Source organism: Camarhynchus parvulus, chromosome 27, assembly GCF_901933205.1.
Source record: "Camarhynchus parvulus chromosome 27, STF_HiC, whole genome shotgun sequence".
Classification (NCBI taxonomy): Eukaryota; Metazoa; Chordata; class Aves; order Passeriformes; family Thraupidae; genus Camarhynchus; species Camarhynchus parvulus.
This window is the reverse complement of record NC_044597.1, coordinates 1,382,222-1,406,313: the sequence shown is the minus strand read 5'-3', so window position 1 is coordinate 1,406,313 and position 24,092 is coordinate 1,382,222. Positions and strand designations below refer to the sequence as shown.

Genomic DNA, 24,092 nt, shown 5'->3' with positions numbered 1-24,092 from the left:
CCAGTCGCCTCACCACGTGTCTCCTTGGGAAAATATGGGACTCCAGGTCTGAGATGAAACCTTTTGTGGCACCTCTGTGATGCCACACATGTAACTGTGGGTTTCTGTGCTGAGTGCTTATAGATTTTTCTAGTTGTTGATGGTAATATGTAAAAATCTTGACTTTTCCTGTTCATACTCACTTCAGAATGCCAAGCACGGGATGTGCAGTGTCACTGTGGTGACTGCACACAGCTGAATTGTAAAAGACATTTTAAAGAGCATTCTGCAGCAGAGATCTTGAGAGGTATCTGAGGGGTTTGAAAAATCACTTTCTGTGTTGTTCAGTGCAGGAGAGCAGCCTGCTTTATCTGGAATCAGAGATCTGCACATTCAGAGCTGATTGCTCCTCGCTGTCACACTGGCTGCTATGGCCAGCACTGGTACCCTCCCATTTCTGCAGCCAAGGTCACCAACACCCCTGTCCTTTGTTTCCTGCAGATTGATTATTTCAACAACCAGGTCATCGTGGACCTGGTGGAGCAGCAGCACAAAGGGATCATTGCCATTCTGGATGATGCCTGCATGAACGTGGGGAAAGTCACGGATGAGATGTTCCTCGAGGCCCTCAACAGCAAACTGGGGAAGCACGCTCACTTCTCCAGCAGGAAGGTAACCCACAGACCCTGCTGTCCTCTGCTGTCCATTCCCCATGTTCTGAGGTGGAATGGAAATGAGGAAAAGGGGTTTAGGGAGGGCTGGGTTGGAATCACTGCGACTGAGTGTGAGATGAGGAGCTCAGAGCAGCTCCAGCCGCAGAAGAACCCGGCAGAGGGAGCTCCAGCCCATCCAGTGGCTCATCCCTTTAATTCCAGGATAAAAGGAGCCTGAGCTCGTGCCTTGACATATCATGATGTCATCTGGAACCAATCGATACGCCGGCTCGGCCCACGTGTTGTTCTTCCCAGGCTGCTCTAATACATAGTGACAGTGAAATTATTCACACTCCTGCATTATTACAGCGCTGTGATTTGGGCTTTTTTCATCCTCATTGGCTGCAGAATGTGCTCGTCTCCCTCTGCACCTCAGAGCACCCAGGCCCCTCGCCTGCCTTTGTCTGGGCTACAATGGGCGAATTAAAAGGCTTCATTTATTCCTCACTTGGCAGCAGATTGCAAAATGGTCACCAGCCTGATTAATTTGAGAATCTTTCACACAGAGTAATCAAATAAGGGCCTTCAGTTTGATGTGTCTCTACTCAGAAACATTGTCTAAAATGTATGGCTCAGAGTGCTGGTCCCCCCTGCTCCCTCCCACCCCAGCACAATATTTTATGTAGGTCAGAAGTACCAAATTAGCCTGGTTGTGTAAGATATGTGCTAAAGGCTGCCTCTGGGAGGCCTGGGATAAACAATGGATCTGGCTGGGGCTGTCTGAGGAGAGGCCAGGATGAAAGTAAACCAAAACCACTTTTTCCTCCTAGATAATAATTTTCCTTAAGTGCCCTTCTGCTGCAGCACAGCTGATGCACACCTGCCAGGTGCACCTGAGCTCAGGGAGGGGGACAGGGAGCTTGGTTCCACTTTTGACCCAGATTTCACGTGCCCACACAGTGACGTGAAACACTCTGAGAAAACTCACATCAAAATAAGTGTGGGGCCTGGCCTAGGTTCCTGTTTGAATACAAACTGTTTCCTGCAGTGGTGGTACTGGTGGGATGAAGTGTGGGATCCTCTGCAGCAGGGTGCTGGGGACTGGTCCAGTTTCTGGAGCTGTCTGGTCAGTGGATGTCACAGAGGAGTTTGGTTTCTGTTCTGTCCTTCTCCCACATCTGCCCAGGGGAAGAGGCCCTGCCACAGAGGGAGCAGGTGGTCCTTTAGTGCAGTGGCAGAAGGAGATGGAATTTCAGGAGGTGCTATGGGAGGCTATAAAATGAACATTTAAAAATAAAATCTGCTCAAGTCCTTGCCTTTGGGAGTCCCCTCCCAGCAAGGAGACATTAAAGGGCAACATTGCCAGCTGCAGCGTTCCTCAGCAGGAGGTGGCCTTGTCAGAAACTGCCTGCACAGGCTGAGAGGGAGGCAAGCAATCCTGCTATAAATAATGTTTATGGAGGGGCTGATGGATCTGCCTGGCTTGCTAATTTCTAGTTAAATCAATAGAGCCTTGAAAACATTGACCCATACACCTCTCAGCATAATTATTATCTTTTCTCCCCATCTCTGCAGACATCCCAGCACCTCAGAGCTCTTCTTCAGTCCCACCCAGAACTGCTGTGAGAAGCCTGAACCTTCTGAGCCAGGCTTTTCTAGCTTGGATTAAAACAAAAGGCTTGATTCCATCTCATGCCCTGCCTTTGCAGACTGCAGTGGTTCCATGCAGATCCTGTACAGTTCCACACAGATGGGAGCTGTTCCCAAAGAGTTAAAGTGCATGTGTTGGGAACAGCTCCCATCCCTCAGCCCAGTTCATGCTCCACTGCTCCCTGCAGAGCATGCTGCACACAGGCTCCATGTGGAGAAGCTCTGGGGGGCTGTGGTGCCCTAAATAGTCGTGTCCTACTTTGTGTACCCGGCTGCTCCGAGCTGCCAGCGTGGAGGAATCACTGCCCTTGTCCTGGGCAAGGCCATACGAGCCAGGACAATGCTGCTTAACACTTCCACCAGCAGAATTTGTGGCAGAATTTTGTGTTCCTGGAGCATGGGGTGTCCTCCTCGGGTTTGTCTAATGCTAATCTGGATGTGCAGATGTGCCAGCTGTTCTAGTGGCCCTTCCCAATATCACCATTTGTATCCTCAACCTCTCCAAGTTCCATTGATTTTCTGTTGATATTATACTTTGGAAGGGTCAAGGGCAGTGACAGACAGTCCATGAATGCCTCAGTCTTCAGATTGTGGAGAGCATCAATCTCAACAAACTGATTGTGAAGGGAGGAGTATCAGAAGGTCCATTCCAGTCCACCTGATGTTGTGTCTCCTGAGACAGTGGACAGTGGTGAATGCCCAAGTGAGAGCCCAATACAGGACAAATGTGTACTGATAACTTGACATGCTCCCATTCCTCAGGGACCTGCAGCCCAGGACCCTCCTGGTCTTCTTAACAGGGTTTGTGTGTGGTCTTCTTGGTTTTTAAATCAACAAAGAATTCCACAGCTCAGATACTCAAGTGAAGAGCTCTTTCCTCCCTGTTTCCCTCCCTCCTCCCTTTTCCATTTCAGATTACACCTCTCACCTCCTAGTTTTTAAATGGTAAAACACAGTTCTCTTTGTCTTCCAGTACATCATCTCCATGTGTTTTGCCATCATCTCTCACATTTCTTTCCTTACCTGGGGAAGCTGAGTTTGTTGGCTCATCCTCCCAGGGCAGTCAGTCAGCACGGGATGGGTTTTGCCCTTTAAGCCTCTCCCAGTTCTCCATGTCCTTGTTGAGATGAGTGAGGTCTGTTAAGATCCCTGTTGAGGAGGAAGGGATGGTTTGGGGCCCATCAGTTCCTGTGAACTTTGCCCTTTCTCAGTGGGACTCCCTGCCCTGCTGGGGAGTTCCATTTGCTCTGCTTTGCCCTCATTTAGCTGTTCCCAGCCAGCCCTCAGTGATTGAGTGCTCCCACCCAGCCCTACGACCTCCCCCTTGCCCTCAGATTATGGCTCATTTCAGATGCTGTGACAGCACAGGCTCAGGGCAGGCTCCCACAGGATTCCCATCTTTCCAACACCTTTCTCCTGTCTTTACTCACCCTTGAATGCTGTGAGCTGTCAGTGAGAAGCCTCCTGGAAGGGCTCACAGAAACCCAGGCAGGTGATCCACTCTATCAATGTTCTCGCTGGTCTTTTTTCCACTAATTTCAACTGTTTTGTCCAGGAAACACAAAGTTTAGACAGAATCACTCCTTTGGAAAAAGCCAAACCAGCAAACAACAAAATCCCTGATTGCTGTTATGGCTCCTTCCAGCCTCTCCAGAGCTGGATGAGCTTTCAGAGGATCTTGTGCTGCCAGCTGTGCCCTCTCTGGTAGCACAGACACATTTCTGTTGCCATTTGGTATTTACCCCTTTTATTGACTTGTTGGTTTGAGCTGTGTGTTTGGGTAGCTGAAAAAGGCACTCCCCAGGCCCCTGCTGGGAACAAAGCTGCAGCAAGAAAAATGGCTTTGTTTCCCTGGCATTGCCTCCTTTCTTCATTTTCCCTGTGTTCTGCTGCACCTTGGGCATCCGTCAGCTCTGCAGCTCCTGGTGTTCCCTGCTCCTGCCATGCTGGATTTCCTGGGGACCTTGGTACTCCCACTCCTTGGGCTCCTCCTTCTGATTCATTTTGTGTAAAATATATTCTGCTTTGTTCATCTCTTCTTGCAGTTTGAGGCAATCTATTTTGTGTTTTTAGACACAGGTGAATTTTTGGAGTGTATCTCCCTGCTCCTAATCATCCTTCCTGCCATTTATTTCAACCATGATAATTTCCTCTTTTATTTCTCCAAGACCTTTTGTGGATAGCAGATATCTGCTCATAGCCCTTGGTGCTGTTAAATTCTGCCTGCAAAAACTTAATTCATCTCCTACTCCTTTTGCCTATAACAAAATCCTCATTCTTATCTCATACTCCCTTTTTAATTAAGCCAACTCTGATGGATTTTTTTGGCTCCTGCTATTCCTGAGTGTGTTACAGGCACTGCTGCTGAACAGCTGCCACGTGGGCACTGGACATGTTGTGTTGTACAGAGGGAATGGGATGGGATGGGATGGGATGGGATGGGATGGGATGGGATGGGATGGGATGGGATGGGATGGGATGGGATGGGATGGGATGGGATGGGATGGGATGGGATGGGAATTTGAGCCTGGAGCAGTGAGTCTGCAAGGGGTTTCCTGTTTGAGGGGTGTCAGATGACCAAGAGGGGTCTGGGACTGAGCAAGCCTTGCTGCTGTCACAGCAGTTGGCCCATTTCTCTGCAGAGGAGTTACACTGCAATGGCAAAAAAAAACATAAAGGAAGACTTAAAAAAGTAACAAATCAACTCGTGGGTGCAATGTTTCTCTACAGGCACGAGTGTTCTTTTTGCACAATGGTATTTCTGAGACAGTATTAATTTCTTCATGAAATTATAGGCTCTTGCAGCTCCATTTGTACAAGCACATGTTCTTACAGTGCATCCATGAAAACATTTTCCAGCAGTGGCTTTCACATCTGCACATAGAAAGTGGGATTCCTGTAGCTCCCAGTGCTATTTTGAAGGCAGGTTGCTCTTCCATGGAGCTTGTAAATGCAGGGCTGGTGTTTTAATATCAATCCATGGGTGGTATTTTAATGTATGTGAATTTGTTTCAGCTTTGTGCCACAGACAAAACGCTGGAGTTTGACAGAGATTTCCGGATCAAGCACTACGCTGGGGATGTGATGTGAGTTTCCTTCTGAAATAAAACTGCACATTTTATTTTTGTCTTCCCAGCAGCTCTGAAGTGGCACAATATTCTGATTTACTGCTGCTTCTGGTGCAAGCCAGAATAGCTGTCACACACAATTACAGAGTGCAGCACTTGCTTATCAATTAAATCTTCTGCTGGTGCCTTGCTCTACAGAGTGGGAATTTGTACTTGGAGTGAAACAAAAGGAGAGTGAGGGATGGGGGTGAGGGGAGAGCCGTGCTCCAGGGGAAGAAAAAGGGAAAAAAGGCAGCAGTGTTTATGCAAGAAAACTACACTGAGCTAATAAAGTCTGGTTTAGACATCTGTTTAGTGTGATTATGTAACTCTGGCTTTAAATTCTCCAATCAGTTGGAGCAGGCTGGGAGCCCAGGGGAGAGATAACCTGCAGGAGGGATCAGGGCAAGAGGGTTGGGAAGTGTTTGCCTGGAGCCTGCAGGAACAAGTGCAGGAGGAGACAGCACTGGGAAGGTAGAGTGAGTGGAAGTGAAGGATGCACATGGTAGAAACCATTGGCTGGGAAAGCTGTTGTGTGGAATATCACTGGAATAATTTAATGGTTTAGGATTTGTGTAACTTCCCATGTCAGAAGAAAGGGAGTTACTGAAAGAAGAATTTATGATTTATTTTACCTTGGGATGAATTTTACCTTTAATTTCCAAGGACAACCAATGTGATCAGACTGGATCCCATATAGCACAAGCAGGTTATCTTCTGGAGTCTTTGCTGAGCAGTTCCTGACAGACATCTCTGATTCAGGGGGTTTTGGAGGAGAAAATACAAGGTGCTGTCTTAGTGGCTGAACCTTCTGAACTGCCAGTGGCTGACAAATGGGGTAAAAGAAAACTGAAATGTGGAAAGAATCACAGATAGTTCAGGCCCAGATCTTACATGGAGCCCTAAGACTTGAGGGTGGGCAGGCCCTGGCACAGGGGCTGCTCCTGCATCCCTGGCAGTGCCCAAGGCCAGGTTGGACGGGGCTTGGAGCAGCCTGGGACAGTGGAAGGTGTCCCTGCCGTGGCAGGGGTGGCACTGGATGCCATTTGAAAGGTCCTATTGCATGACTCTGTGATTTGAGGATGGCTCCATACAGGGATTTTCAGGTTGTGGGTTGATCTCAGAGTCTGTAGGTTGGGTGCAGCTTCCCAGGGTGGGATCTGGAGCTCAGGAGACATCTGCATGGGAGTCACTGAACGGGAGACTTTGGACCTTTTCTGTGAGGACACAGCACTGCCTGCCTTGAGACCTGGAGAAGAGATGAAACCCTGGAACAGTGACCTCCTCCAGTGGTGTTCCTGTGGGAACAGAGGAAGGAAGGAATTTAAAGTGTGTGTGTTTCTGTGTGTGCTGATTTCCAGGGCAGCTCCCAGTCACTGCTCAGAGGCTGCTCAGGAACTCAGGCTCTCTGCTGAGAGAGAGGCAGACTGCACAAATTGAAAAATAAACATGAATTTCTCTAGGATATAACACAAACACACAAACTCAGTTTGGAGACAGAATCCTGAGTGTAACTCCTGAATTTGGGCCATCTACCCCCTGCCCAGGTGCTGTGAGGTGTCTCAGCCAGCACCTGCACAGCTCCAGGAGCTCTCTGAGGCCAGGTGTGCTGTTCCTGTGCTGGAGCTCTCTGAGGCCAGGTGTGCTGTTCCTGTGCTCCAGGAGCTCTCTGAGGCCAGGTGTGCTGTTCCAGGAGCTCTCTGAAGCCAGGTGTGCTGTTCCTGTGCTCCAGGAGCTCTCTGAGGCCAGGTGTGCTGTTCCAGGAGCTCTCTGAAGCCAGATGTGCTGTTCCAGGAGCTCTCTGAAGCCAGGTGTGCTGTTCCAGGAGCTCTCTGAAGCCAGGTGTGCTGTTCCTGTGCTGGAGGTGGGAGCTGGGCTCAAGGATCCAAGTCTCACCCTCTGCTCCTGCAGCATTAGGACAGGCTGGGAGCAGGGCTGGTTTAGCCTCTGCTGTGTCTGTAGGAGTGCAGGGATCCTGATTCCACAGCTACCAGCAGCTCACAGAAGGACTTTGCTACTTTGCAATTAACTCTGGTTTTCCTTTATTTTTTAGTTACTCTGTCACTGGATTCATTGATAAAAACAAGGACACTTTATTTCAAGACTTCAAACGCCTCATGTACAACAGGTAAGAATTTTAATGAGGTGAATTTTAATCTGATTTGTCAGAATCCTTTTTTGTGGAGTGATGCTATCAGAGACTCAGGTTTTCAGTGTGTGTGAATAAACACATTGCTTTGGGATTTGATCTTTGTACATCTCCCATGACCCAGAGACTGTTAGTTGGATTTTTCAGGTTAAAGTCCTTATTCTGTACATGTTTCTGTTCTGATGCAGCCTTTAATTGAACAGAATTTAAAGTGGGTTTTTTTTTTTGAAACCAACTGATTGTGCAATCAAGACAGTGCAGAGCTTGCTTGTGCTGCCTGATTTGTCATTAACCCATTGCAGATTTACCATCACTGCTCTGTCTGTAATCAGTGCTGAAGATGCTGGGGGGCTCTGGTCAACAACAGAAATCCTCAGCCCCACCTAAAGCACCATTTTTTGAAAGAAATGAGGAGATAGGTGTGAATCCTTTCACGTCTGCAGTGATGTGAGAAGTGCAAACCATAAGGTCACGTGTTGGGCAAGCAAAAGTTGCCTTGAGAAGCAGATTTGCAATCCTGTCAGAATGTGGGTGGAAGTCCCCGTGGAACTGTTTTTCTTCATGTCCTCATTTTGTATCTGCATCTTTCAGGGGCTCTGCTCAGAGGACAGTGGGCACAAACAGCCTGCAGTGGTGGGCTCTGTTTACCTGTACAGATGTTAAATTGGTCTGCAGCCCTTTGGGCTGACTGGCTGTGCTCCCCTGAGCAGTCCCACTGTTCCTGTTTTCAACACTTCCCATTGACCAGAAACCCTGCAAAGTATTTGCTGTGTGGTTTTATCCAATTTAGTCTGTTTTCTGTGAAGTCTCTGGAAAATCCTGTTCCCAAACACCACTTCCAGCACATTAAAGCCTGGGACAGATTGGCCATTAGATTGCTGTAAATGTGCTCAATTTCTCTTTGTTCCTGAACTCTTGCTATCCATCAGGGCCAGTTTACCTCACCCTGAACCCTTCACAAATACAGGGCCAAAGTGTATAAATTACTTTATATATCAAGAGAGGTGCAGAAATGCAGCTTGAACACAAGTGACAGTTCTAAGGGAGGGTGGTGTGGGTCTCCCTCTCCTTTGTGTTGATTAAATTCTTTCTGTTGTGGCAGTGAGGCAGCTCCTGCCTTTGATGGATCACTCTGTGGGATTTTCTCTGTCCTATTCCTGCACATCCTGATCTGAAGGGAGAATGTGCTTGTTGTTTTTCCAGAATGTTCAGTTGTAAACTTGAACTTGCTCTTAAGAGCATGAAATGTTTTGCCCAGGGGTCTCACCTTGTGAGTTGGAAGCAGCAGTGGGTCTGGGTAAAACCAACTGTTGGATTGTCAGTGCAGTGGAATTAAAGAGATTCTCTTGTAGCTCCAACCCTGTGTTGAAGATGATGTGGCCTGAAGGAAAACTGAGCATCACTGAGGTCACCAAGAGACCTCTGACAGCAGCTACTCTGTTCAAGAACTCCATGATTGCCCTGGTGGACAACCTGACACTGAAGGTAAAGATTCCTGTTTCAAAATTGACTCTGGCTTCTGATGAGAGGAGTGTGGCTTCTCCTTGGAGAGATTCCCACCTTCCCCTCACTGCCATCCATCAGGTGCTAAGCTCATTAAAGGCAGAGCAGCCTTGTCTGTGCCAAACAGGCTTTGGCTGGGCAGGTCTGGAGGGAAGGTCACCTCCATCCTCCATGAAGAAGGTGGATTTTTGGTTCCTCCATGACCAGTGCATCTTCCACTTGTAGGAAAGCCAGTCTGCCTTAGGGTTGTGGTTCCAAGTCAAATGAAACCTTCACTGGGAGGTTCCTGTGTGAGTCTCAGTGTAGTCCTTTCCCTTTCTTTACCTGTCCTAAACTTTCATTGTTGTTGTTATAATAATAATAATAATAATAATAATTATTATTATTATACATTATTATTATTATTATTATTATTGTTATTGTTTAGCAAAGCTCTTTGGGCAGAGGGCCCAGAGGATGCTGTTCATGCTGCAGAGAGTCTCTCTGGCTTCCCATGCCAGTGGGAATGCAATACAGACCTGTGTGAGTTCCTTCTTTCCTCCTCTTTGCCATGCCAGAGGTGAGGAGGGAAAGCTTTTATTTCAGCCCATATTTCAGTTTGATGGTAGAAGGCTTTGCTTGGGCAAGCACCACACTGAGTGATGGAAGGTGGGGAAGGGGATGCTCAGGAGGGGCTGTTGGAGCAGCCCTGGGAGCTGAGCTGAGATTCCTGGGCAGTACTGGGGTGTTGCTGGAGCTGGGTGGCCTTGCTGTGCTCCTGGCACTGGGGCACAGCCCACAGGAGATGAACAGAGAGCCCAGGGTGCTGGGGTGTGTCCACATTCAGGATAATTAAGCAATCAGTGCTCTGAGTGACTTCTTGGGGGCTGTGGGAGCAAAGGAGATGGGTCAGAGCACAGCACCCAGTGCTGGCTGAGCACAGGCAGAGAGAGCTGCCCTCACTTCTTGTGCCCAGGGTTAGGCCATGAAATCACACCTGATTTATGGGGTCTCCCCAGAGGGTGCTGGGCACTGCCCAGGCTCCCCAGGGAATGGTCCCAGCCCAGGAGCAGCTGGACAATGCTGCCAGGGGTGGGATTGTGCAGAGCCAGGAGTTTGACTGGATGATCTCTGGGGGTCCTCCCAACAAAGGATATTCTGTGATTCCATGATTCTGTGTTTTGGTGTTCCTGCAGTGCAGTGGGTTCAATATGAGCTCTGCAGGAGGATCTGAGACCCACCAAAGCTGCCTGGAGGTGCCAGCTGGGCTGCAGTGGGTAATGGAGCCCCGTGGCTCCCCCCAGAATGTTTTGCCTCAGAGCTCCTGAGAAGATGCCCCTGTGAGCCCAGCCCAAGGCCAGGCCTTGCTAAAATAGGCACCAGCAGTCAATATTGAGAGAGTGCCTGTGGAGGCAGAGAGGAGCTTTCCTGGGTGGCAAATCATGAACTGCCAGAGCTGGAAGGTGGCTGTGACCCTGCTGGGCATGGGGACAGACTTTACTCTGTTTTCTAAGGAGTCAAAACTGATCTGATCTTCCAAATAATCTGCTGGCTGGCCCTGCCCTGAATCTGGTACAGGTGTCAGGAGCTGCCAGGAGCTCAGGGAGAGGAGCACTTGTGGAAGGAAAAGTTTCTCCTTGGTGCTGTTATTGCTGGTCTGGTCCTACAGAGTGGCCATGGACACTTGTGCCCAGTGTGGGGAGCCTGAGGCAGCCCAGGAGGGGCTCAGGACAGCAAGAATCCCTGGGGGTGTTGAGGGGAAGGCTGTGATCAGGCCACAGCAGGGAGCTGGGAGCAGGCAAGTTCAGCAGGCATCCATGGAAAAACTTCCTTTCCTTGTTTATTGGAAAAATTATTCCAGGCCACCTGGTAGGTGTAAAAATAGAATAGTTCAGAGAATGCTGTGCACTGTGGTGGTTTGAACAATCCCTGCAGCTCCCAGCAGGGCATGGAGAGTTTAAATCCCACCTTATCCATCTTGAATCAGTGGGTGCCAGCATTGCTCACTGAAGGCTGCCTGGCTTGGGTGGAATTAATTTACTTCAATCCATTTATCATCACTATCTCCATCATAATTACCAGCCTTTCCAGGGGTAGGCACAAGCAGGAGCTGTTTCCAAGTCAAATTCACTGGGAGGTTCCTGTGTGAGTCTCAGCATAGTCTTTTCCCTTTCTTTACCTGCCCTAAACTTTCAGTGAGAAGCTTGCATTGAAGCTTTTGATGTTTTTGTGATTTTCTGTTGAATATCAATGGAGACAAGAAGATTTCATTAGCTTTGAGATACCAGTGCTGATAAGCATAATTTAAACTCATTGTGCTCCAAGACCAGATTTGATGGAGTCACAGAATTGTTCAGGCTGGAAAAGCCCCCTGGGACTGAGTCCAGCTTATCCCCAGCACGGCCAAGGCCACCACTGACCCCTCAAGGGGCACATCCACACCTTTTCTGAACACTTGCAGGAATGGGGACTCCAGCACTGCCCTGGGCAGCCTCTTCCAGGGCTTGACAACCCTTTCCATGAAGAAATTTTCCCAATATCCAAACTGAACCTCCCCTGGCCCAGCCTGAGGCTGTTCCCTCTCCTGTCCCCTGGCAGCAGAGCCTGACCCCCTGGCTGTCCCCTCCTGTCAGGGAGTTGTGTTGGTGAGACCCATCCTGCAGCCAGGCTGGTGTCACTTTAAAGGGTCTAAATTTTGGGGAGGTTCCTTAAATAAAACCCCTGAACACAACCTTTGTGTGCTTCAGGCAGTAATTCAGAGTGCAGACAGCTTCTGTCTGGCTGCTCTGCCCTAAGCATCTCTGTGAGGTGACTTTTGGGACAGTTAATGACATGTACATATCATTAGCAAGTCAATAATTGGGTATTCAGGCCATGCCAGCAAGATGCTGGTGATGCACAAAGAGCTGGATGCTCTGCCTCAGTCTCTGTCAGTCTGGACACTTGGTTCTTCCTTCTGCTGGGCTGGAAGCACTGCTGGTGAGGGCACTCTCTGTTTTGGGTACCCCATCCCTGCAGTTCCAGGTGCTCTCTTCCTTTCTGGGGCTGTTACTCATTTTTCCTGTGCTGAATTTGGCACTGAAGCTGCACTAGTGGGGAATCAACAGTGACACTCTCTGTGTGTCTTGATTGTGGCTTGGACCCTGCAGGACTTTTTTGGGAAGCCTGTGGTCACAGCTGATGGAAACAGCTCTGAACACAGGGTTGCACAAACTGCTGAGGTCTGGGGATGTCAGAGGAATCAAATTCCTTAGGGGAGGTAACACCAGTTCATGTCATTCTCAGCTGTTTCTCAAACAAGTTGCAGACAGGCTTGAGTTTTGTGCAGCTTGAGCTGACGGTTTCTTGACATTTCCTGGTGTGCCCAGTGCATTCAGTGCTCCTTGTCTCACCTGGGCTGCTCTGCCTCGTGATTCTCTGAAAACTCCTTCAGAGCACATTTATATGCTCAGTTTCTGTACTCCTCAACAGGGTGGCAGCCCAAGAGCTCCTCTTTATTGATATTCATGTTTGGCCTCCCTGGAAAGCTGCAGGGCTCTTGCTGTAGCAGGAGTATCTTTAAACCCTCCTTTGGAGGAATAGTCTCCAAAAGTGCCAATCTGAATAACAATAATCTTGGGATTTTAGAATTGTTATGTCTGGAAAAGACATTTAATGAAGATCATCGAGTTCAACCATCAGCTCAGCACCACCAGAATATTAAAGTCTCCAGTAGCTGCAGCCCTAAAGTTATTTAACTTCTCTCCTATTTAAAATAACAAACTTTAAAATTCTCTTTTGTTGCTATTCTGGTTTAAACCTGACTTTTGGTGGTGCAGCAGAGCTCTGCAGTCCCTGAGGGGAGGGGCAGGTGTTGAGGTCACTGGGATGTCTCAGGAGCTTCCCTAGGGTCAGTGCCATGGCACTGGTGTTGTTGACAGTGCAGGAGCTGTTCTCAAAGCTGGTTTTAATTTCAGCTTCTGCAAACACAAGTCCATATGGAAACACTGAAAATGTGGCTGGAAATGCCACACCTCCAATCCTGGGGGCAGCTTTGGGGCTCCCAGAAGAAGGACACTGAGGGGCTGGGGGTGTCCAGGGCAGGGTCTGGAGCCCCAGGAGGGGCTGAGGGAGCTGGGAAGGGGCTCAGCCTGGAGCAAAGGAGGCTCAGGGGGCCCTTGTGGCTCTGCACAGCTCCTGCCAGGTGGGGACAGCCGGGGGGGTCGGGCTGTGACCAGGGAACAGGGACAGGAGCAGAGGGAACGGCCTCAGGCTGGGCCAGGGGAGCTCAGGATGGACATTGGGGAAAATTTATTAGTGGAGAAGGTGCTCAGGCAATGGCACAGCTGCCCAGGGCAGTGATGGACTCCCCATCCCTGAGGGATTTAAAAGCCATGTGGATGTGGCACTTGGGGACAGGGGGCAGTGGTGGCCTTGGCAGTGCTGGAATCCGCTGGATTTGATGATCTCAGAGGGCTTTTCCAGCCTGAACAATTCTGTGCCTCCACGAAATCTGGTTTTGGAGCACGCTGAGTTTAAATTATGCTTATCAGCACTGCTATCTCAATGCTACTGAAATCCTCCAGATTTCCAGAATCTTTTAGGCAAAAGCTTCCTGTAGGTGGGAAAAAGTACTATGTTTTTTCCAAAACCAAACCACTTAAAAACTGACTTTTCCAGTTGCTGTGTGCCATTTCTCAAGAACACGTTTTACTGCCCAAGCCCTTTGCTGTGTGGTGGATTATTTTGGGTGGCTGTGTTGTAAATCCTGACACAGGAAGCCCTGTGGCTGCCCCAGCTGTGACTGACAATCTTCTCTGGTGACTCTTTGAACATGTATCTCCTCCTTATTTCTTTTCTTTTTTTCCTCCTCCTCCTGTGTAACTCCTTTTGTGACTCTTCCTTCCATCTCTCCCCTCTGCTATCCAGGCTGACAGGCTTCACCTCTGCTAAGTGATAATGTCATCATTGTGACTGATTGGACACATCCAGCACAAATTTGTCTGTCTGTCCCATCCCTTCTCTCATGTAAGGAGCTATAAAGTACAGAAAAGAAACCCCTCAAGAAAGAGTTAGTTTAGGTGCAATGGCTTAAAACTGGTTTGGTTTCTTTTTAACACTTAAAAATCTAAAAGTCGCTCAGCTTGATGGAAAAAAAAATAAAATCAGCTGCAATTAGACATCCAAAGAGCTTTCAAAGCTGGGGCCTTTGTGTCTCTGCATTTCAGTTCTTCCCTTTACAAACTGCAGTTCTCTGACAGCAAGAATGGGAGCTGCATAATTATCCCCCTGAAGAGCTGGGGCTTGGGGATTTGGAAGCATGGAATAATCTACTTTAAAATTTACTCCAGGAGCTGTCGTTTCTGAGAGGCTTTAATTACACTGTAATTGCACTGATGGATGATCTCCTGTCTGTGCAGGCACTTCCCATTCCTGCTTTCCAAAGGATTTCAGCCTTTTTATATCAAATGCAGGCACAGTCACTGCCCTTTGTGCTGGACCTGAAGTCACAGATTTGAGGGGTTTTGCATCTGGGAGTGGCAGAGCAGCCCAGCCTGTGCTGGGGGATTCTGTGGCAGATTCTGTGGCATCATGAGGAACAGCTGAGACCTGGCTGCTGCTGTGTCAGCAGTGACACTTCTGGAATTCCTGCTCCTGATTACATGTCCACAGAAGCTGTGGCTGCCCCTTCCCTGCAAGTGTCCAGGGCCAGGTTAGAGCCACCTGGGATTGTGGGAGGTGTTCCTGCCCATGGCAGGGGGTGGCTCTGGGTGATCTTCACAGTCCCTTTCAACCCAAACCATTCCATGGTGCTTTAATTTGGATGCTCTGTTCCCAAGGCTTTGCAGTTCTGTGGATATTTGTGATATCAACCCCCTCCAGGGATTTAGAGGATTTATATTCATCCTGCCATCAGATGCAGCACAGGGCAGGTCTGACCCCATCTCTGGGTTGGAAAAAGACTTTATCCTACATGGAAATGCAGTGGCTTGTGGCAGCTTTCAGGATAGGAGGCTCTGCTTTCCAAGGCCTGCCTCTCTTGGCCCATTCATGGCTCACACTCATCCCTGGGCTGTCCAGGAGCTGCAAAGCTTCAGGTTGTGTCAGGACTAGCCAGGACAGCCATGGATGATCCTGTTCCCTCAGCATTACTGAAGAGAAATGAACAATTTGGGGCCTTTCATATTATCCTGAGTTTGGGTAAGTGACCTCAAATCATAGAAATAAGGCTGAATAGACAAATCATAGGAAATAGGGCTGAGGGGACCTTGGGAGTGCACCAAATTTCACCTCCTGTTTGAGGACACCTCTGTCTGTATCTTCCTTTTGCAGACTGTTCTCCCCACTGATGGATGTTCCCTCCTTCCCACAGGCATTCTGTTCCTACTCCTTGTTTTCCTGAAGCTGAATTTGAATTTTTATACGTGCTTAAAACCATGACTTCTTTGTCCTAAAGCTGAATGTTTGCATTTCCTCATATCTATCCTTTAAATACACAAAATCTCCCACCAGGGGTGTTCTGTGCCTCCTTGGTCCTTCTAGGCTAAACCCACAATTCCTCTGAGTCACATTTGCTGGATTTTTGATTTTTCTTGTTCTTTCTTGCCCTGACTCACATTCCCACTTGAACTGCAGTGCCCTGGCTGCATGAGGTGCTCAGAGAACTAGAAATGTGTTGGGGTTTTTTTGCAATTTTCCTGTTCCTGTGTCCTTTCCTAGAAAAACATGGAAACGTGCATTTGTCTCACATCAGCTGGAGCTTCTGGATCTCTTTAGCACCAGGCTCAAATCAGCTTTTCATTCTTTATTAACCAACTCTTTCTGCTAAATGTGGAACTTTGCATTTGTTCTCACTAAATTAATCCCTTTTTTTCCCCAGACCATTCCCCTCCCCTCTGTTACCACTGTGGGTTCTTGAGGCCATTCAGGAGTGCTGGAACAGAGCAGGCTCCTCTGGAAAATTCCTGGGCTTTCCCTTTTGGGATCCCTCAGGTTCCTCAGGGCAGTGTTAGAGGTGGTTTCACAGCCATTGCTGACAGGTCATGGCTGGTTATCAGCTGTGGTTATCAAAGGTGACATTTTGTCACATTCAGATGACACCCAGGCCATTTTTCTCCCTTTATCCCCATGTCAGAGCTGCCTTTGGAATTCTGCAGTTTGTGTGCATCTGGGATGTTCTCTGACAGTCTCTGGCCATACTGGGCCATACTGGGATCCTCTTGGAGTTCTCTCTGAGGCTGAGGCTGGGTGGGCTCTGCCAGCCTGCAGGATGTGCCACTCCTTTTGCAAGGGCCACTTTAAAAGTTTTATCTGTTAATGTTAGAAGAATACAATTTGAAAAGCCATGGTGGTCTTTAGATGATGTTGTGCCAGGGCAGGCCAGGCTGGATCTCAGGGAAAGGTTCTGCCCCCAGAGGTGCTGGCACTCCCCAGGCTCCCCAGGGAATGCCAGAGCTCCAGGAGGGTCTGGACAGCACTGCCAGGGATACCCAGAGTGGGGTTGTTGGGGTGTCTGGGCAGGAGTTGGACTGGATGATCCTTGAGGTCTAACTCAGAATGTTTGGTGGTTCTCTGTTTGTGGTTCTCTGATTATTAATTGCTTTTCCACACACCAACAAATTTAGGAGTGGGATAGCAAAGGCCAGCCATGAAGAGGAAGAAATGAATGAACTCCAAAAGCCAGGGGAATGAAAGTACATAGGTTTAAAGGCTTTGTAGCCACCCCTCAAGGCTGGTGCTGGTTACAGATCATATTGGCCTAAACAAAAATTACCTTTAATCTCATAAAAATGAAAGCAAACGTCAAAATGCTCCAACAGAGCTGTGTGTGGCTGACCTCAGGGTGCAGGAGGGCTGGCAGGGAAAGGAGTGTGACCCCGTGGGACTTATCCAGGGTCAGCCCCAGCAGCACAGGGCAGGACTTCTGCAGGGTGGAGTAAAGCCACCAGTCCCCATTCCACCTTCCCTGCCCCCTGCAAGTCCCAGATGGTGCAGAAAGGGGAACTCATGTGCTGGTGGCCTGTGTTTGTGCTGAGGAAGGGCTGGGCTGGAGGCAGCTGCGTTTGGGGCTCCATCATTTCCATCGTTCAGCTGTGTTGGAGCTGGGGGTGTTTGACTTGGCTCAGCACAGATAAAAATGATGGAGTGACCAGGCTGCTTTTGGAGCAGGCAAAGCTATACCCAACAGGACAGTGAATTCTATTAATTCCATGGGTTTGATATCTTTTCTGAGGACTGATGTTGTCATCCTCACAGTAGGAGGAGGGGCATGTGGTGCTGGGCAGGTGCACAGGTGTGATGGGGTTCACAGGGGTCTTAGGATGAGGGAAGAGATGAGAATGTTGACTCCATGTTTCAGAAAGCTTAATTTATTATTTTATTATATATATTATATTAAAACTATACTAAAAAATAGAAGAAAAGATTTCATCACAAGGCTAGCTAAGAATAGAAAAAGAATAGAATGATAACAAAGGTTTGTGTCTCAGACAGAAAGTCCGAGCCAGCTGACTGTGATTGGCCATTAATTACAAACATCTAACATGAGACCAATCACAGATGCACCTGTTGCATTCCACAGCAGCAGATAACCATTGTTTGCATTTTGCTCCTGGAGCCTCTCAGCTTCTCAGGAGAAAAAAATCCTAAAGAAAGGATTTTTCAGAAAATGTGTCTGTGACACACAGCAAAGGCCAGTGGAGCTCCAGGGGGAACATGTGGCTCCTGTGAGGGTGTGAAGGAGGAGAACATTGAATCACAGAATTAGCCAGGGTGGAAAAGACCTTTGAAACCATTGAGTCCTTCCTATGACCTAGCACCACCTTGTCACAGACATCTTTTATGGAAAATCCTTTCTTTAGCATTTTTCCTCCTGAGAAGCTGAGAGGCCTCAGGAACAAAATGTAAACAATGGTTATCTGCTGCTGTGGAATGCAACAGGTGCATCTGTGATTGGTCTCATGTTAGATGTTTCTAATTAATGGCCAATCACAGTCCAGCTGGCTTGGACAGAGAGCCGAGCCACAAGCTCTTGTTATCATTCTTTGCTGTTCTATTCTTAGCCAGCCTTCTGATGAAACCTTTTCTTCTATTCTTGTAGTATACTTTTAATATAATATATATCATAAAATAATAAATCAAGCCTTCTGAAACATGGAGTCAGATCCTCATCTCTTCCCTCATCCTGGGACCCCTGTGAACACGGTCACACCACCTTGTCACCCAGACTATGGCACTGAGTGCCACACCCAGGCTTTCGTTAAACACTGTTATTGTCACTTCTGTTTTAACCTGATTGTGCTGAGCAGGTTAAAACAGAAGTGGGCTGAGCTCCCAGCTGCTGCAGGAAGGGCTGTGTCTCACACAGGGTGTTCTGCCAAGGTGACACTGCTGTCCTCTGTCCCCAGGAGCCATACTACGTGCGCTGCATCAAGCCCAACGACAAGAAGTCCCCTCAGCTGTTTGACGAGGAGCGCTGCCGGCACCAGGTGGAGTACCTGGGGCTGCTGGAGAACGTGCGCGTGCGCCGCGCCGGCTTCGCCTACCGCCAGAGCTACGAGAAGTTCCTGCACAGGTGAGACACAGTGTCACCCTGGTTTTTTAAGATTTTCTAGGCCTTCTGATATGTGGTGAACTTTTTCAGACACTTTCTGTAAATAACTGGTTGTTTTGTCTTCCTTTATGGAGGAGGAGAAAGTTGATGGACTGTTGGTTTGACCAGTGTCATTGGAGAGGTGTCCCTATCACCCTCCAATCCACTGTCACTTTTGGAAAACTATAAATGTTGGAGTCAGGGAAATAAACTTCTTCTTCCTTCCTTCACCTGAAGAACAGTGGTGTGCTTGCATTCTTTCGTGTCCGATAGTGACAACACAGCCTGCCTGGAGGAAAACAGGGAGCCCCTGACCTAGGGAGTGACTCCATTGGTTCAGACCTAGGGAGTGATTGGCAGCTGACTCCATTGGTTCAGAAGTCTGAACAATTACTTTATTAAAACTGTATTATTATTGAAACAGGATGAGCCTTGTGGCAGGGGAAATGATGAGGAGGACTAGAAATGATGAGGAGGACTCCATCTTGTCAGAAGGCTAATTAATTACTTTATTATACTATATTATTCTATACTTTATTACATTACATCTAAACTGAATCTGCCAAGCACTCAACCCTGCTCACACTGCACAGAATCTCGTGACTATCAGTGACAGTCCTGACACACACACACACACACCTGGCCCTGACAGGCCAAGGAAACAAAACTCCGTCACTGTGGGTAAACAATCTCCATATTGCATTCTACTGTGGCACAACACAGGCACAGCAAGTGAGATAAGAATATTCTTGGGAAGAATTGTGCCTTGCTTTTCTCTGTGAAGAGAAATGTGGCAAGATATTATATTACATTATACTATAGTATATTAAAGATATACTATACTATACTATACTATACTATACTATACTATACTATACTATACTATAAAGATATACTAAAGAAAACTCGTGACTGTCTCCCAACAGTCAGGACACAGCTTTTCCCCAACTGGCCAAGGGAACAAAACAATCCTCAGCAGAATCCAACTGACAAATCACTTCAGGTAAACAATCTCCATAACACATTCCACGTGTGCAAAAACAACAGGAGCAGCAAGTAGAGATAAGAATTGGTTTTTTCGCTCTGTGCTTCTCCAGGAAAAATCCTGTGAGAGAGAATCATCTCTCTCTCTCTGTTCATAGAATGTGAATGCCACGGGCTGCCAGGCACTGCCCAGCTCCTGGGCTGTGCTTGGTTTAAATCAGCTCCTGGATAGGCTGAAACAGATCCCACAGCAGTGTGGATGCCCTGGTGCCAAGGTTGCCACTCTGTTTCTGCTGTGCCCAGGTGGCTGCTCTGGTTCTGCTGTGCTGAGGTGCTTGTGCTGCTCAGGTTCAACTCTTTGTCTGCTGAAACTCACTGGCTGTGTTAATCTGCAGTGGGAATGTGTAATGAGGAGCATCCCCTGAGTATCACCCTAAAACCTGAGCTAATTAAGTGCTGTTTTCTCTCTGAATTGGCTAATTGTTGCTGCAAGAGGTGCTGTGTCTGGGGGAGCACGTGATGGTGCATGGTGACATTATGTGGGGAAAACCCCTGGATTTTAAAATGGAAAGTCTGAAAAGGGGGATGGTATCATGACCCCATTAAATGTGGTTTTGATTCTTCTTGCCCTCCTAATTCCTACCAGACATGTGATAAATGACATGTTTTAGATTGAAATTTGTCTTAAGGCTGCACTAAATTAATGTGGGCCCTGCAAGTTCAACCTGCTCTGATGGAACAGTGAATGGAATTTTTGTTCTGTTATTGAATCAGGTGAGGATAGAAAAAAATTAAACTATTCAAGCAGGTGGGATGTCATGAGTTAGAAACAGAGTGCTGGTGAAAGATCTTTTGCTGTTCACAGTGGAGATTTGCCTGGATATATCATAATACCCCAGGTGGAATGAAAGGCTCTGGCTTTCTAAATCCAGTCTGCAGCAGTGGAGTTCAGTTTCCTGAACCATTCTGCAGTGGATAGAGTGTACATTCACCTCACATGTGGAATCCATTACAATTTACTCTTAAGGTTTGTGTATTTGCTATTAATACAAACAGCTGCTTTGTTTTTAATGAATGTTTGATGAGCTCCTGTGAGCTCCAGTCCTGCAGTGTTTGCAGCCAGGAAACCAAACCAGCACATGGCAACTGCTTCAGCTTTTGGGTGCTGGAACAGGAGTCCTGCCCAGCCCTGGAGTGGGATTTGGCATCCAGAGTGAGGGATCAGACACGTGTGTGTGTGTGTGGTGCTGCTCCAAGCCTGGTCTGCAAGAGCTTTTCTAAATTAAAAAAAGGAGAAAAATAAAACTAGAAAAATACCTTCTCTTTCTGTAGGAGAAGAGTTTGTTGATATTTAGCCCTAAATCCTGTTACATAGGTGATATCTCCTCTCTCTGAGAAGGGAATGAAGTGAAGCACAGTTAAGACCATTATAAATGTCCTTCTCAAGCTTTCCTTGGATAAAGAAAACCTTCCCTTGAGCTCTGTGCAAGCCAGACTGCCCTTTCCAATTTGAAGTATTTTCTGTTGGACCAGGACAGGCTGTCCCTTCCTGTGATCATGGCATCATCCAGTTGGGTGGTACTTACACAGATGGGGTCCATTCTCTTGGTTTAATCTATAAATTACCATTAGAAAAAAAGCTGCTTGGGTTTCAGGAAGGGGTTTGTGAGTGTAATCCAACCCTTTCCACACAGAGGCATCCATATGCCTGTTCCAGGCCGTGTCAAACATAGCTTGGAATCAACACTGAGAGCTGTGAACAGCAGGCTGGGAAGGGACAGTGAGGCCCAGCTGCACACCAAATATTGTTCATTAAAGCTTCACCATTTAGTGGCTTCCAGAAATCTTGGTTCTTAGGAGAGCTGGACTGGGAAATGTTAACTCCAGGAACAGCCTCATCCCTGTTGGGTGTTTCCATAGGAAGGTACAGAGGGGAAGGAGAAACAGAGGTGTTTGGGAGGGGGTGTTCCATGTCTGAGTGACCTTGGAAGCTGTGGGGATCTGCAGGCAGGAGAGGGGCAGGGCTGTGGTGTCAGGGAGCAGATTTATTCCAGACCCTGCCTGGCTATAATTAGCACCAGGCCAGGATTGTGAGTGGCTGTGGCATCCAGGCCATGCCCTGTGCTGCAGGGAAGGAGTTGGTGGCATTGTGTGACACTCATGGGGACAATGGGAGCAGAGGGACAGCTGGGATGTTCCACCTGCTGTGCCTGGGAGGGAGGAGGGCAGCAGCACTGGGATGTCTTTAATGCCTGTGGGAAGGAGCAGGAGGGGTTTTGGTGCTGTGACATCCCTTCTCTCCTGAGCTCCTTGATGGGGCAGGCCTGGCTCATGGCCTGGGTCTGAGCCTGATCCAGAGCCTGGATCTGAACCTGATCCATAGCCTGGGTCTGAACCTGATCCATAGCAAGGATCCAAACCTGATCCATAGCCTGGGTCTGAACCTGATCCAGAGCCTGGATCCAAACCTGATCCATAGCCTGGGTCGACTGATCCATACCTGGTCGAACCTGATCCAGACCTGGGTCGACCTGATCCATAGCCTGGGTCGAACCTGATCCATAGCCTGGATCTGAACCTGATCCATAGCCTGGGTCTGAACCTGATCCATAGCCTGGATCTGAACCTGATCCATAGCCTGGGTCTGAACCTGATCCAGAGCCTGGGTCTGAACCTGGTCCAGAGCCTGGGTCTGATCCTGATCCATAGCCTGGATCTGAACCTGATCCATAGCCTGGGTCTGAACCTGATCCATAGCCTGGGTCTGATCCTGATCCATAGCCTGGGTCCGAGCCTGACCCACAGCAAGGATCCAAACCTGATCCATACCTCGGTCTGAACCTGATCCATAGCCTGGGTCCAAACCTGATCCATAGCCTGCTTCCCAGCCTATTTCCCAGCCTTGTTCCCAACTCGAGGATGTCGCACTGCCAGTGCTTTGCTCTTTTTTTTTTTTTCCTAACACAACTGTCTCGAGGTGAGAGATGTTTCCCAGTGAGTGAATTGTTGCAGGATCATTTTCCTGATGAGAACAGGGCAGAGAATCCAATGTGCATTGATGTCTGTGTGTGTGAGAGCAGCAATGCTTTTGCCAGCACGTGCTGAATCTTCTCCTGGGAGTCTGAAGGGGAGGTTTTTAATCCTGTTTATTTATCAGTGAGATCCCTGTAACCCCTGGCGATGGTGTTCCCTCCTTAAGCACAGTGTGCACCTCCATTCCCCCCTTCCAAAGGCTAATTCATGAATGAATGGGCGCTGGGCTGGGTTTCCATTCAGGCTCTTTGAGGCCGTGCCGCTCCCAGGAAAAGGGGGATTGTGAGGCCATTTAAGTGTAACTGAGAGCGTCTGAAGCTTTGAGATTGATGCCTGCCTTGGCCGGGGGCTTTGAAGTGCGAAGTGGCTGAGCTCGCTTAGTTGCTGTTTTATTTAGAACACATTTTCCATTCCAGGGAAAATGTCTATTTCAGCTCTTATTATGTCCATAAATCTTATGCAGAAAATTCACTGTTGCTTTTTGCAAACGCCTGTTCCCCTAATCAGCATTTCCTGGGCTGGTAAATCTGACAGAGCATGGGCTGATCTCGATGCTTCAGGTTTGATTTGTAGATATCCAGTCTGCATTTCTCTGTGCTCGAAAATGCAGTTTGGGTAGTGAGGATGGGAGGAATGGCTGACCCACAGTTATAGGCAGTGTTTGCACAGAATGGGGCAGCCAAAGCTCTGCAGTGGGCGGGAGTTACACAGTTTGGTAGAAATTACTTCCAAAGTGATGCACGAGAAAAAATTATTTGCAGATTTTTTAAATCCAGGTTTTCTGACAAAGCAGTTGGTTGCAGGTGGCTTCTCATGCAGAAGGCTAACAAAACAAAGCTTTCCTTCCAAAAAAACCCAAACCAAACAAAACCAAAACAAATAAATAAAAAATAAAATTGGGTAGTGAAGGTGTGAAAAATGGGACAAATCTGCAGGAGGCCATTGCTGAGTTTGTTCCTTTGCATCAGTTCGGTGCTGATGGATCGAGCTCCTCCCAATATTATTTTGCAGTATCTCACAAAATCATGCCTCTTCTTTAGTAATTTTCCTTGTATTTTAAGGTTCATGAGTCAAGAAATCCTCTGTAGGAAACCCTGAAAGGTGTTTCTGGAAGTTTTACTCAAAAACAGAACACCATAGTACTGAGAAGCTTTCCATGTTGCCAGGAATTAATGCCACACCAAATGCAGATTGCCATAAATAGTACTTGGATTTTTTCTATAAACCCTGTTTTAAAACTCTAGGTAATGCAGAGTATGGGTGTTTACTTTCTTTTAAAAAGATGTTCAGATCAGATGTATCTTAGGCTTTGAGAACTGTGCTTGTTTTTAGCATGGTCTGTGTGTGAGTGCTGTGTCTTGGAATACCAGAGTTGGAACCCATGATTTTTGCAAGTGCTGGTCAAGGATGGCTTGCTTAATTGGAGCAGAACTGGAACAAATCTGTGCAAGGATTTCTTCAGACTCTTCCATCTATATTCAGTT

The 24,092-nt window shown here is 47.8% G+C and overlaps 1 protein-coding gene across 1 annotated transcript in view; it reads left to right on the top strand.

Annotated features, from left to right (window-relative positions):
- The window catches only part of MYO1D (myosin ID), a 168,609-nt gene that overhangs the window by 47,716 nt on the left and 96,801 nt on the right, over positions 1 to 24,092 (top strand). The window contains exons 11-15 of the mRNA XM_030966419.1: positions 481 to 651; positions 5,298 to 5,368; positions 7,443 to 7,517; positions 8,891 to 9,023; positions 18,407 to 18,573. Coding sequence (XP_030822279.1) covers positions 481 to 651; positions 5,298 to 5,368; positions 7,443 to 7,517; positions 8,891 to 9,023; positions 18,407 to 18,573 — 617 coding nt within the window. The remainder of the gene's footprint in view (positions 1 to 480; positions 652 to 5,297; positions 5,369 to 7,442; positions 7,518 to 8,890; positions 9,024 to 18,406; positions 18,574 to 24,092) is intronic.